The following is a 12,369-nucleotide window of genomic DNA, read 5'->3' as shown; positions in this document are numbered from 1 at the left end:
AGCAAGCCTCTGGTGTTAGTATGTATGCTGCATGGAAAGCAAGCATAGCTTTTTGTGTGACTTTGGGAGAGTAGGAGAGAGCAATGCTGCTGACAGCTTACGCCCTCATTTCAGGGCTTTGCCGCCGGTCTCAAAGTATCTTGGCTTCCCTTTCTGTGCAGAAAGGCAGTGTGGTATTTCCCAAAACATGCTGTTTTGCTCTCTGTTTCATCCCACCCTGAGATAGATTGATGGCATGTGGTGCTTTGAGGCTGAGCACTGCTCAGAACAGGGCTGCGATGGAAAAGCCGGGGCTGACCAAAGTTTGTGGAACTGCTGTGAGATACCAGATCTTTTTATTTCCCGGGGTGGTGGGCCACGAGTGTGCCAAAGCCGTTTAAATCCGGCTGCGAGGTGGAGATGACGATTGATCTGTGCTCTCGCTGCTGCCCTGCCCCTGCCGCCGCGGCCTGGCGGGGCGGGGGCCGGGACGGCTCCCCGCGGCCTCCCTCACACCCCGCCAGCCGACCGGCCCGGGGGGTAGGTTGCCAGCTGCTCCCTGCCCCGGAACAGCACGTCACGGGGATGGGGCTCCCTCGCCGTAACGCCGTTCCCCTAAATAAGGGCGGCGCGGGGGAGAAAAAGGCGAGTCCCCTCCTTCCCGCCTCGTCCTCCCGCCCCGCGGAACTACGTTTCCCAGAATGCCGCGGGAGGGCCCGGGGCGAATCGCTCTCCGCAGTTGTCCCCGCCGCGCTGCCGTAGCAGCCGGCGGGGGCGGCTGTCAGGCGGTGAGGGCGGGCGGGACGCACCCAGGTTGTTGCTGCTGCCGGGAGGCGGCTGGTGCGGGCGGCGGCTCCCGGAGGAGGGGGCGGTGGCGGGGGGCAGCGCGGCGGACCTGGCCCGGCCATGGACGAGCAAGCGGGGCCCGGCGTTTTCTTCAGCAACAATAACAACAATAACGCCCTGCTTCTGCCGCCGCCGACGGGCGGGCCAGGGCTAGAGCCGGGTGAGGCGGCGGCGGCAGCGGCCGCCGCGGCAGCAGCGGGAGGCGGCGGCGGCGGGGTCTCAGCTTCCGGAGCCGCCGCGCCGGTGTCGGCGTCCCGGGCGCAGTACAGCGTCCCGGGCATTCTGCATTTCCTGCAGCACGAGTGGGGCCGCTTCGAGGCGGAGCGCGCCGAGTGGGAGGCGGAGCGGGCGGAGCTGCAGGTAACATCCGCGACCTCCTTCCCTCCCCCCTGCTCCGCTCCGGCGGCCGCTGCCCTCCGGCTGCGCAGGGCCGGGGTCCCCGGAGGGAGCGGCCGTCCGAGCCGCTGCCCCGGCCTCCCCTTCGTCCCCCTCTCCGGGAGGGAGCCGCCGGCCGGCTCCACCGCGGGCCATTTCCCTCCCCCTCGGAGGGCGGGCGGCCGCCGCCGCTGGGCGGAGGGGCGTGACATGGCGGCCGGCCCTGAGGGGAGCGGCCCCTGCCCGCCGCGCTGCTTTTGCCGGTCCTCCGGAGTTTTCCGGGTGCCCCTCCAGGGCCGGCCGCGTAAACTTGTCACCAGTTTCATAATCCGCTGTTGCAGATTGCCTCCGGCTTGTTGCGCGCCCGGCTTGTGCCGCTGCCCCTTCGCAGCGGGCAGCACCCCCCCGCGCCCCCGGCCAGGCCTGTGGGACCGGCCGCAGCTCCTCCGGTGTCCTGGGACACGTTACGTAGTGTGTTGTGTTGAAAAGCGATGGGGTTGAGGCGCTCCTTAATGCACTAGAGGAGTGATAGTGATCTTGTGGTTAAAGAACTTGTGAACTGCTGGCCTAGAGCCATTACTGTCAGATACTAAGGTGATGGGCACGTTACATCAACTCTAATATTAGTCGATAATGCAACCTTCCTTGTTCCTCTTTGGCTTTGTTTACGAGGAAATTTCTGTGGTAAACCTTAACGCTGTCCACATTACCAGCTGCCCGCTGTTTGGTTTGCAGTTGGCCATGTCTGAGACTGAAAAGCGTCTACTTGGCTTCCTTTTCAGGTCTCCTTTCTTTGTCTCTTGCTTCCTGTCCATCTCTCTTCTTTCTGTGGCTTTCCTTGAAAGTACCACCGTCTTGAAGAGAATCTTGAGCCTCTTTAGCAATGCGAACCACTTCTCTGTTTTTGGGTTGTGTTTTTTGTTTTTTTTTTTAATGAGTAAGGAAGTCATCTTTTTAATTTTGCTTTCTATGGTAACATCAAACAACGGTTCTGAGAAGAGTGGCAGATGTGACATTCTTCGGTGAGGGTTCCCTTGTAGGAATTTAAAGGAAATGGTCATGAGGACAAAAGAATAATTTTTATTTTAACTTCAATGATTCAGTGAAAAATGTATTAGTAACAGTCATGTTTCAATTTTTGCCATCCAGTAAATACTATGTAGCTAAGCTAGTTACTTTCTATGTAGAAGAACATCATGTGTCATATATCCTGTGGAGTCTTATAAATATCTTGACATTTTTTTCATAGCGGATAAAGATCTACAATAATTGCTTTGGAGAGAAAAATCTGTTTAACAAGACCCAAGAAATTCTACCAGTGTGTTAACAGTAATAACACTTCACATATTTATAGTGCTCTTCAACACAGGCTAGCATGCCATTCCTTCTCCCCCCTCCTCCCTCAAGCATCCCTCAAAAGCTTGGTAAGCTTTTATGGATGAGACAGGAGGAAAGAAGTAGAGTATTTAAACTGTTTGCTGAAGTCATGAATTATCAGTGCAGAATGGGAAATATAACCCGTTTACAAAGCTGTTTGCTTGAACACCTTTGGCTTTTGCCAAAACACCTCAATAAAGTTATAATTAACTGTGGCTGGCATTGGCACGAGCTGTAACAGCATTTATCTACTGCAGAGTCATGTTCAGAAAGGTGCAAAATTCTTGGCTGTCTCTATGGTCATCAGGCATTACGTCTGCTGTGACCGCTTGCAGTTGAATGTTCTTTGATCCGTGTGAGAGGTTTGTGTTAGGGGTTTAGCAGCTAGGGGATGGCTTTTAGAAGTTGTACATGTACAGCTGGAGGATGAGCAGCGTTAATTAAAAACCGGTTCTGTACTCCTTCTGAAGCCTTTTGTTGGCCTATATATGTGGAAATGTTTAACAGAATAATGGAAATTTGAGGTTGGGCAGTTTCTCTCTCGAGATAAAGGTGCAGTGCTCCTGATTGTACTTTACTAGTCTTCTATCCAGTGTAAATTTCAGTATTAGATTATCCACCCTCTTGGGAGGCTGTGTGGCAGAGAACCTATTTTGTATGGTCTTCTTAGTAACCTGCACATTTTTTCTGCAATTCATCCTGTATCTTAAAGGTAGACTTCTTTTATCTCCAGTTTCTTCCCCCCCCATGATATTTAAATACTTCAGATACTTTATGCCACAGTATTACTGTGCTTGGCTTCTGCTCTGTAGTTGTTGGTTAGTTAAGGTATACCCTCTTTCTAGAAAACACCTTGTAAGTTAGTCCCACTGTGATTTCCTATCTTCCTTTTCTTCGCCTCTGGGCTTCTTATTTTCTCTTTTTTTTTTTTTTTTTTCCCTTATAATTAATTGTGTGGAACTAAATGTGATATTCAGGCAGAGTACCTTTCTGTTGCGTTATGTGATGCTTGTTCTGGTGACACACACCCAAATTTGTAACATATGTGAGTTGGCAGGCCAGGCAGCTTACACTGTGGTCTTGGTTACTGGTCTAGTACTGGCTTTCCAAGGTTTTTCTTCCTGTCAAGTGCCTGTATTTTGCTTTCCCTGGCAAATATTCATGTTTACTTTGATTTTCTAATTATTTTTCTTGAACTTTTTGAAATTATTGTTGCATCTATGTATAATCTTCCTCATTTGGGGTGAAAGAGGACTTCAATATTTATATCTGTGCAAGTATCATTAATAAGCTGTGTATTTGAAAAAAAAGAATGAAAACAAATTCATACAGGGTTCCCCTAGATGCGTGTCTGCTGATTACATATTTCACATTTAATGCTTGCTTTCTGTTTAAGGTACTTTGACATCTGCAGATTGAAAAATTATCCTAAGAGTAAACTTTCATGATGCCCTGTGAAGTAATTCACTAGAATAAATGCTAACATTATTAATCTTTATTTTAGTATTCACAAACTGTGTTTTGTAGCATCATCATTTATTTTCATATCTTTTCTGAAATTACTAATTTTCCTTTTCTTAGGTTCTTCTAGCAGCTGCTTGGGAAAGTTGGCAAAAAAGGGTTTCCTGTTCTGCAAAAGTTTTGAACTTCAGGTTTTTCTCATTCTGCATTTTTCTGGACCGTGTTTGTGAAGCATTTCAGAGTTGTCTTTATGTATTGGACAAGCCCATCCCAAAATAGCCAAGTGTTTGATCAAATGTGTATGCAGGGCACTGAAATTTGTATCTTTGCTTGAGGCAAGTAGGATTTGAACTACCTCCCATATTGGTGTCTTGCCTTAACCATATGTCTTTTGACTGGTTGGAGGTGATTCTCTGTTGCGGATGTTATTTCCCTTTTAATTAGCCATCTGCCACCCCTAGGAGAGAGCGGTGGGGACCCTGACCCCACAGCTGGGACCCCTGCAGAGCTGAGTGCTGCTGATGCACGTCCTTGTCCCAGCAAGTGACAAAGCTGTTGAGCTCTGTGGCTTCTGGGCTGGATGAGCTTGGAAGGCTTTTGTGTGTGTCTGTGTCTGTGTGTGTGTATGGCTTTTGTTTTGACTAGAAATTTTGTCTTTGCAAGGAATGCATATGTTGCTGTGGAAAGTTTTGCTTCTGACAAACATTTTTCTGGCAAAAATGCTGATCTGCAGACTTTGACATTTCTCCACATTTCACAAATGTTCAGAGTTGCAACAAACTGCTGTGCTGTATGTAACCATGTGTATAGACACCCTGTATCCTGCTAGGGAATTTTGTAGCTCTTGTCCACTTCACTACTAAAGTGTTAATTTCTCCTTATAACTGTGTCTGAAGAGTAGTAGACTGGTTTGGAGTAGTGGGACCTTATAGGGTTACGTTAAAATTATTTTTCTTGGGTAAACTTCCCTTCAAAAAGGTTTGCAAGGAAATTAAGGAGAATACATAGATACAACGTGCTTGTCTTTCCGCAGCTTTGTTACAAACATTCCTTGTAAGGCAGTGCCAAAAGAAAAACAAAAGCCCCAACTGATAGGGAAAGGGTTAATGAAATGAGATAAAATGTGGATAAATGATAGCAAACAACTGTAATAGAAGGAATGTGATGGAAATAATAGATGAGCACTTGAGGTGATTTATGGAAGTCAGATTTAGTAACGTTAGCTTTCGGGGGGGGGCGGTGGGTCATGAATGGTGATCTTCCCTCTCGCTGCTGCTGTTCTGAGGCAAGAGCCAGGCGGTGAAACCAGGCGCACTACGTGGTAAGATTGTGTTCTTGGAGACAGACAAGTTAAAGTCATGAGGAGAAGGGGCAAATCAGACAGATGGCTGTGGCTATTTATAATGTGGTTTAGGACACTGGTTACTTGATTCAGAAATAGTTGGTATTTACAGTTTGTTGGCTTTTAGACAACAGTCTTATTGGATTAAGTTTCTAGTTAAAATCATTGTGATAGCTGGATAATCTGCAAATGTTCAGAGAAAAAGTAATGAGCAGTGACTTGATGAAATCAGTTATTTAGTTAATGGAAAACTCCTAAAGATTTGGTTTGGCCCATAAAATAGAAGATAAAATACAGTTTGAAGAAGTTCTGTATGCGATTTGCAAATGTAATGATGTGGGTTGAATCTCTGAGATACTGTGTTAAAGGTGAACTGGCAGAAGTGCTGTAGAAGTTTTGGATGTAATATTGGCCTTATGAGAAAAAATATTTTAAAGACGACAGTGATTAATGTTAAATTCCTCTCCACCCCAGAAGGACAATATTTTCAACTTTATTGTTTTAAATATATCAGTTAAGTAAAAAAAAAAAAAAAGGTGGAAGAAAATAAGCCATGGTCACAGTACTGAGGCATGTTTAGTTGGGAAAGGTGATGCTAAATGGGTGCCGGTGACTGCCAGATATACTTTCTTTTGCTAAGCTTTTTTAGCAAACTTTCTAATTGCCGAATTCATGTGAAGCAAAGAAGAGAAGCTTCTGTACTCTTCTTCTGTGTTTGCTTATATGCATGACTGCCAGCTAATCCCAATATATTCATTGATAAACTGTCATGGCTTGTTTTATTTAAGCCAGGAGGACTAGTGGGAGTGAATGCTGGATGATGAAAGAGCAACATTATAGAAATATGTAGCTTTTGTAGAGAAGTAGAATGTAAACAGAAACTGATGAGACTGGTTCTTTGCAGGCCTGTACCTGGTTTTTATAGTAATTTGATTTTTTTTTAATTGCATAAATGATCCAAGCATTCCCCAGCACCAGATTTTCCAATTCCTCTCCAATCTGTTACACCTGTAATTTAGTTTAAATATAATGAAAATGTGTTTCTTAAATGGGCTTAACTCTTTCAGGACAGTGCTGCTGTAAATATCGAGGTGATGTGAACAGACAATTTTGCAATGTTACGTTGTCTCCAAGTGGTCTTTAAAGCTTACCAACGCTTTTCACAGAAAGTTGTACTTTAAAAAGGAAGAAGATTTTCCAGTTTTCATGATATGCTATAGAATTGTTGAATTAAGCAAAAATAAAATAAATTGTTACATTCAAGATAGAAAACTTTGGGTTTCTGTGTTAGGTTAGCATATGGTGAAACACCCTATATTTCTTCACTGGTGCACATTTATAATTTAAATTGGTATCCCTGTGTCCCACTGAAGTTGTAGTCCTCCTTTTTCTGTTGAAGGTCTTGGCTGATGTCAGCTTTATTGCATCAGGGCTACGTAACTTTGCACTGTTTGAATAACAAGTTGCAAATATAACAGCCTTTATCGACATTTCAGTAGGTACTGAACCTGTATTTACTAATTGTAGAACAGGCTGTGTAAAATTCCCCAAGGGGAGAACTTTTGGTTCATCTTAATTTAATGCTAAAAAAAGTAAGGCTGTACAAATGCCAAGCCTCAACTAAAATGGATATCTGTACATGGTTTTGTCAGAAAATAGGTATTGGTCAGCAACCTGCTCACATATCTGGCTTCACGAGGCTGCCAGGCCTTGTCAAGCTCTAAGTTCCTTAGCTAAAAAGTGGCAAGAACTGACTTAGAAATAGATGGATTGTTATGTTTTGTTTTTAGATGCTGAGAAATGCTTAGATCCTTGAAACGGCTCTTCAGAGTACTCAGGATCCAAGCTTTGCAGATAATACACTAGAAATAAAAATACTTTGAAATGTGAAAACAAAGGTTGCCTTTATTATAGTGACCTGTTCTGTATAGGTTGGTAGATGGATTAACCTAGAAGAGGTTCTTTTCCTATTTGAAAAGTTTGCTATATGCTAACTAATATTAAATATTCTGAAAATAACCCAGTAACAAAAGAAGTTAAATTTAAGATCACGGTGTGGAAAAACTGCATTTTTTTCTGCTCTTAGCTAGGAATGTGTTTCCCTTTAGGGCAGTCACACAGGGCAGGATTGCAAAAGCATTGGAACAAAAATGGCATGCACGATATTCATATCCAAGCTTGTAAACAGGAGGTGAGAATAAAATCAGTTATTTTTGTATCTGTTTCACTTGATGCTCTAGTCAGTTCAGGGTGGTGATGCATGCGTGAATACAAGGACTAGCTGCTCCTGGCTGTAGGAGCGAGAAACAGGAGTGTGCTGATTGCCTTTGCAAATGCTTGTGTGGTCAAGTCTGGTTTGCTCCTCTTTTTGTTGCCACAGCCAAATCTAAAAATCTCCTCCAGATTTGTTCTCCCTTGTCTTGCTATACCCCAAGTGATTCATTTAGCCTGTGAACTTCCATTATTTCAGTTTAAATGTGGGCCGTAAGTCTGTTCATCAGTCCTGGTGCTGACTGCTGTTGCTGCATTTCTGCCTTTCTTGTACAGCAAGTGGAAAGGAATTATATTTGAGCATTTGCCATTTGGACTCCAGCTCATAATAATGCGATTATTTTGTGACATGTTATTGCAGTGTTGTCTATAGAATTACATCACATTTAAAACTTGCTCTCTTTTTGTCCTTATATCAGCCTACATAGAGCATGCTCCTGGGACTCAAAAGGAAGAGAAAAAAAAGTTAATGCTCACCACTTAAGTGTGCTACGAAAATGACTGGAGGATCAAAGAAACTTTTTGCTTATGAAGAATGATTAAATAAGCTGAATACACATTGCTTGGCTAAGTCAGCAAGTATTTTGATGTTTGCAGTGAAAGGCAGCAGTGGAGAATAGAAAGACTGACTATCTAAACAGAGATCTACCTAGTAAAACACTTCAAACTGCAGAAAAAAAAGTCTTCCTGTTGTTTGAGATGCTCAAATTAGTAAGCAAGGTATTGCCAGGAATAAATTACTAAATAATTTTTTGATTCTGGATGACCTATTAGGAGTTTTGAATTCACTGACAAGAAATTGTTTTTCAAACAGTTCTAAAAGAGGTGAAGAATGTAAGTAAATAGCTTTTTCAACCATCTTTTTTTTTTTTGTGCCATAAGCTGCATCTTTATCTTTTGGATGGTTTAATTGTTTCAGGGCTTAGTTCTGATGCCAGTTTTAGAATATCTCTGAGAGGTCCACCAAAAATAATTTGCCAGTAGCAGATTGTGCTGTGCATTAGTCCCATGAGGTGGTATCGTCCAGTGTGAGCGTGCAGGTGATAAATGGGATGACATGCATCTGCGCGGGTTGAAACTAAATATGCCTCAGTGCCTGCCGCTTGTTTCAGCCTGTGGCACCACTTCAATTTTTTGTTATTGTAAATGGCTACAGGTGCTTAGAACAGCTTCCTAGCCTCTGTTTGCCTGGAGTGCTAGTGGGTGGGCGCTACACTGTTAAGTATGGTGCCTGAAAAATTGTTTGCCGGTTGTACAGACCACTGATATTTCCCTTCCCCCCTCCCCTCTGCCTGTTTTTTATCTATTCTCCTCTCTTCCCCCCACTCCTCCCCCCGGAGCATACCTATACTTATTTACAAATATGCTTAAATATGTAGTGCTTCAGTGAGCCAACTATAATCTAAAATACTGAGCACCCTGGCAGCCTGCAGAATCCTTCTGGCAGATCTTGGTAGATTGGTTAGAATGACTCTTTGAGGCTGAATCATCTGTATATGTATTTAGTTATTTTAGCTATCCACATATTTTTTGCAGTACTTTTCTTGCAGTTTTTTCCCCTCACTCATTCTCTTTCTCTCAGCCAGTGAAGACCTTGTTGAATTATGGAAGCAGCCTATACAGAATTGCATGTCTTAGTAACTCTTACTTTGTCAGATAATGCTTGTTTACCTTCAAGTGCCCATAGATTTGAAGTGAGGTTTACTTTAAAATGTTAAGATAAATATTTTAAAGAAAAGAATGGGACAGCTTTTTATAGTTTGAGAGTCTTAAGAATTAAAAAAAAATCACTTTTTAAATTGAAATAGCTGTAAAATGCAGTTGATACTATGCATCATTTGTTTAGCAGCCATAGTATTGTTTCTTTTTAAACATTTTCTGTTAAAGATAAATATTTTTTGATCTCTTGCTTTTCTGTAATGTCAAGGTGTCAGCCTAAAACACTGTGCAGGTATAATATACTTTTTACCATCCTTGTGGTTGCTGATTCAAGGAAGTGTAAATTTCAGTTTACTTTTTTAAACACTGGTAAAATCCAGATTTATTGAGATGCAATTCACTTATTTGATTATATTGTTATGGCTGCTAAGCCTGTATTTGGAACTCAACAACATTTTAAAAAAAAAAAAAAGTTGTTTCTAACCCAGCGCTACCTAAAACATTGCCTCACCCTTTTGTCTGCTTCACAGTAATGTGACCTTAGAGTCTTTGGGGAATTTCTTAAAACAACAATGCTATTGCATGTTAGATTTTTTTTTTTTTAACATAATGAATGTTGTTTTTAAAATGTCTCGGTCAAGAAGTGGAGTAGTTAATATATCTACAGTGCTGTTAATTTAGACCAAATGTGTGTGAAATGTCTGAGTGTTTTTGTAGTTGATAATACTAAAATCTTTAACAAGATAAAGTGGGGGGAAAAAAAAACTGGACTGTCCAATTGTAGCTGAAATAGACTGGTTTTTTTCCTTCCTCTCACTCTCTTGATTTTAATTTCACAGTTGAACTGTAATACAGTAACTTGTAGCACTTAGCCTGGATTAAATTTAAGGCGGATGCTGCCTTGATTCCTTGCTGTGGAGCCAGCGGGGCAGGGTGCTTTATGGAGATGATGCGCCCCACCCATAAGGCACAATATGAATTTTTGCGTGATCCCCGTAGGCATTTGAGAGATTTGTGATGACTAGCTTACAACTTGATGCATTTTAACCTTATTAGCTAGAAGGTCAGTTGTCGCAGAACCTGTTTGTTGGGCATATTTGTGAATTCTTGAAATTTTTGGCAGACCTTCCCGGGAGTGGCCAAAGCACAAGCGTTAGAACAGTGTTGCAGATCATTCAAAGTGGAAGCGATCCTCCTTTGCTCCCCTACTCCCTCAGGTAGTGCGGGCTTTGAGTTTGACTTGTGCTAAAGCTACAGCCATGGGAAATGGCCTGTGCAGTCTCAATCTGTTAAGATTCTGCTGTTTACATCAGAATTATAAGAAAACTGTAGTTGTACAGTTCAGTTATACTTTTCATTGTGTTTGAACCCAGAAGTCTTATACTTTAAATGTTTGCACAGACGTTTAGGCAGGTATTGGCTAAATATTTTGATCAGAAATGGTGAACCTAGAGTTATCGCTGTTTTGTTCTAGAGACTGAGAAAGTACTGCTAGATCTCATAGTTTGTAATTTTAGCTATTTAAACTCTGTATTCACTTAAGTTTTCATTTATACTACAAGTTGTTTCATTTATGGTATGAACATTTAGGTTCCTTGATGTATTTTCAGTTTATTGCCAAACATTGTAAAGAATGAAATCTGCTTATGACATATGGACTGTTACAGTATTATTGTTAGTATAAAATTTCAGTTATTATTTTAATGCTGTCCTATATGCGTTACAAATAAACCTGAATACTGTCATTAGTTATATATGTAAGCTCGAATTTTATTTAAGAAATTCTTAATGTTTTGTTGTCCCCTGAGGCTGACTTAATTCTAATTATCTAGTACTTACATAAATGAGGGATAAGGGTCACTAACATCCTGTGGGAAAGAGAGGGAACGTTCTCCTTACTTTTTGTATATTATGAAAAGAATCAAATGTAAGCATTCTCATTTTCATAGCCAGAACTTCTCAAAAAATGATGAGTACTCCACATAAGGATGCTGCTCAGAAGAAAAGCATAAACAAACTATGCTAGAAACTGCATATTGCCCTTTCCAAGGAGAGAGCGAAATTATTCTCAAGCCCTCTGGTGCACTTGTCTGTTTCTTGATTTGCCAGTAAAACTACCGATCTATAGAATATTTAGTAACCTTGAAGGATGCTGGCAATAAGCTTGCGTAGGGCTGGAGAGATGGTTCTTGGGCCATGAATTCTACTCTGTTGTTGCTTCATGCTTTTTGAGTAATAAGCACAAGGATTTCTTGGAAGTCCAGGAAAAAGAAAAGTTCTAAGTCATCAGTTAAGAGCATTGGCATACCACTGACAATAAAAGATGTCCAAAGAATCAATTGATATTTCTTCCAGTGCTCTTTCTTCCTGTACAATATGTGTATAATACATGTAGGCTGCCAGTGGCCCAGAGGAGGTAGGACACAATCCTTTTCCTTCGTGCTGAATCGTAAGACATAGATGCTTCAGCTGCTGGTGTAGAGTTGGGAACGTTTACATTAGTTTATGCACTTTAGAAGCTTCTGGTAACAGTTTTGAATCTTGGCTCTCAAATGGTTAGTCAGGCCTGCCCTGTATTGGAAGCATGTCTCTGCTCATTTTCACATAAAGGTGGTGTTGTATGATAACTCTTAATCAAATCCATTTACATCTCTCTCTCTTACAGAAGTAAGCTGTGAAAACTACTGAGAAGTTACTTTTTTTTCCCCTTTGTTTAGTCTGCTACCAGTGGAAGATTACATTAACCTCAGTTGTTAGCATGGTAATGCTGGTTTGACCATTGTAGTAGAGCAGCGTGTCACCCAGGGCATTAATGGCTGTCCTTTGCCAACCTGCTCAGTAAAAGTGTGTCAGTTCAACCTGGTCAGTCAGTTCATTCTTAGCTAGAAATTGCTTGCAGACAGCAGGTCACATCATAGATGATTTCAGCTTGTGTCCTGATGTTATTGGATGATCTTTTTCATTCCAGCCAAATGCATATTTATAGCATGTTCTACTATTTTTAATAGTTTGCTTTGATGTTCTCTTACTTTTTGGCTTTAAGGGCACTTATTTATTTC

General features: G+C 42.0%; 1 protein-coding gene across 3 annotated transcripts in view; it reads left to right on the top strand.

Annotated features, from left to right (window-relative positions):
• Window positions 1–774: 774 nt before the first annotated feature.
• STRN (striatin) overlaps window positions 775–12,369 on the top strand; it is a 66,766-nt gene continuing 55,171 nt past the window's right edge. For 2 of the 3 annotated variants that reach the window (XM_064445867.1, XM_064445865.1), the window contains exon 1: window positions 776–1,185. In XM_064445867.1, the coding sequence (XP_064301937.1) occupies window positions 886–1,185 (300 nt within the window). In that variant the 5' untranslated portion in view covers window positions 776–885. Of the gene's footprint in view, window positions 1,186–12,369 lie in introns of all 3 variants that reach the window. The other variant, XM_064445866.1, reaches the window with a different exon arrangement.

Source organism: Phalacrocorax carbo, chromosome 3 (assembly GCF_963921805.1).
Source record: "Phalacrocorax carbo chromosome 3, bPhaCar2.1, whole genome shotgun sequence".
Classification (NCBI taxonomy): Eukaryota; Metazoa; Chordata; class Aves; order Suliformes; family Phalacrocoracidae; genus Phalacrocorax; species Phalacrocorax carbo.
This window is presented reverse-complemented; position numbering and strand designations above follow the sequence as displayed.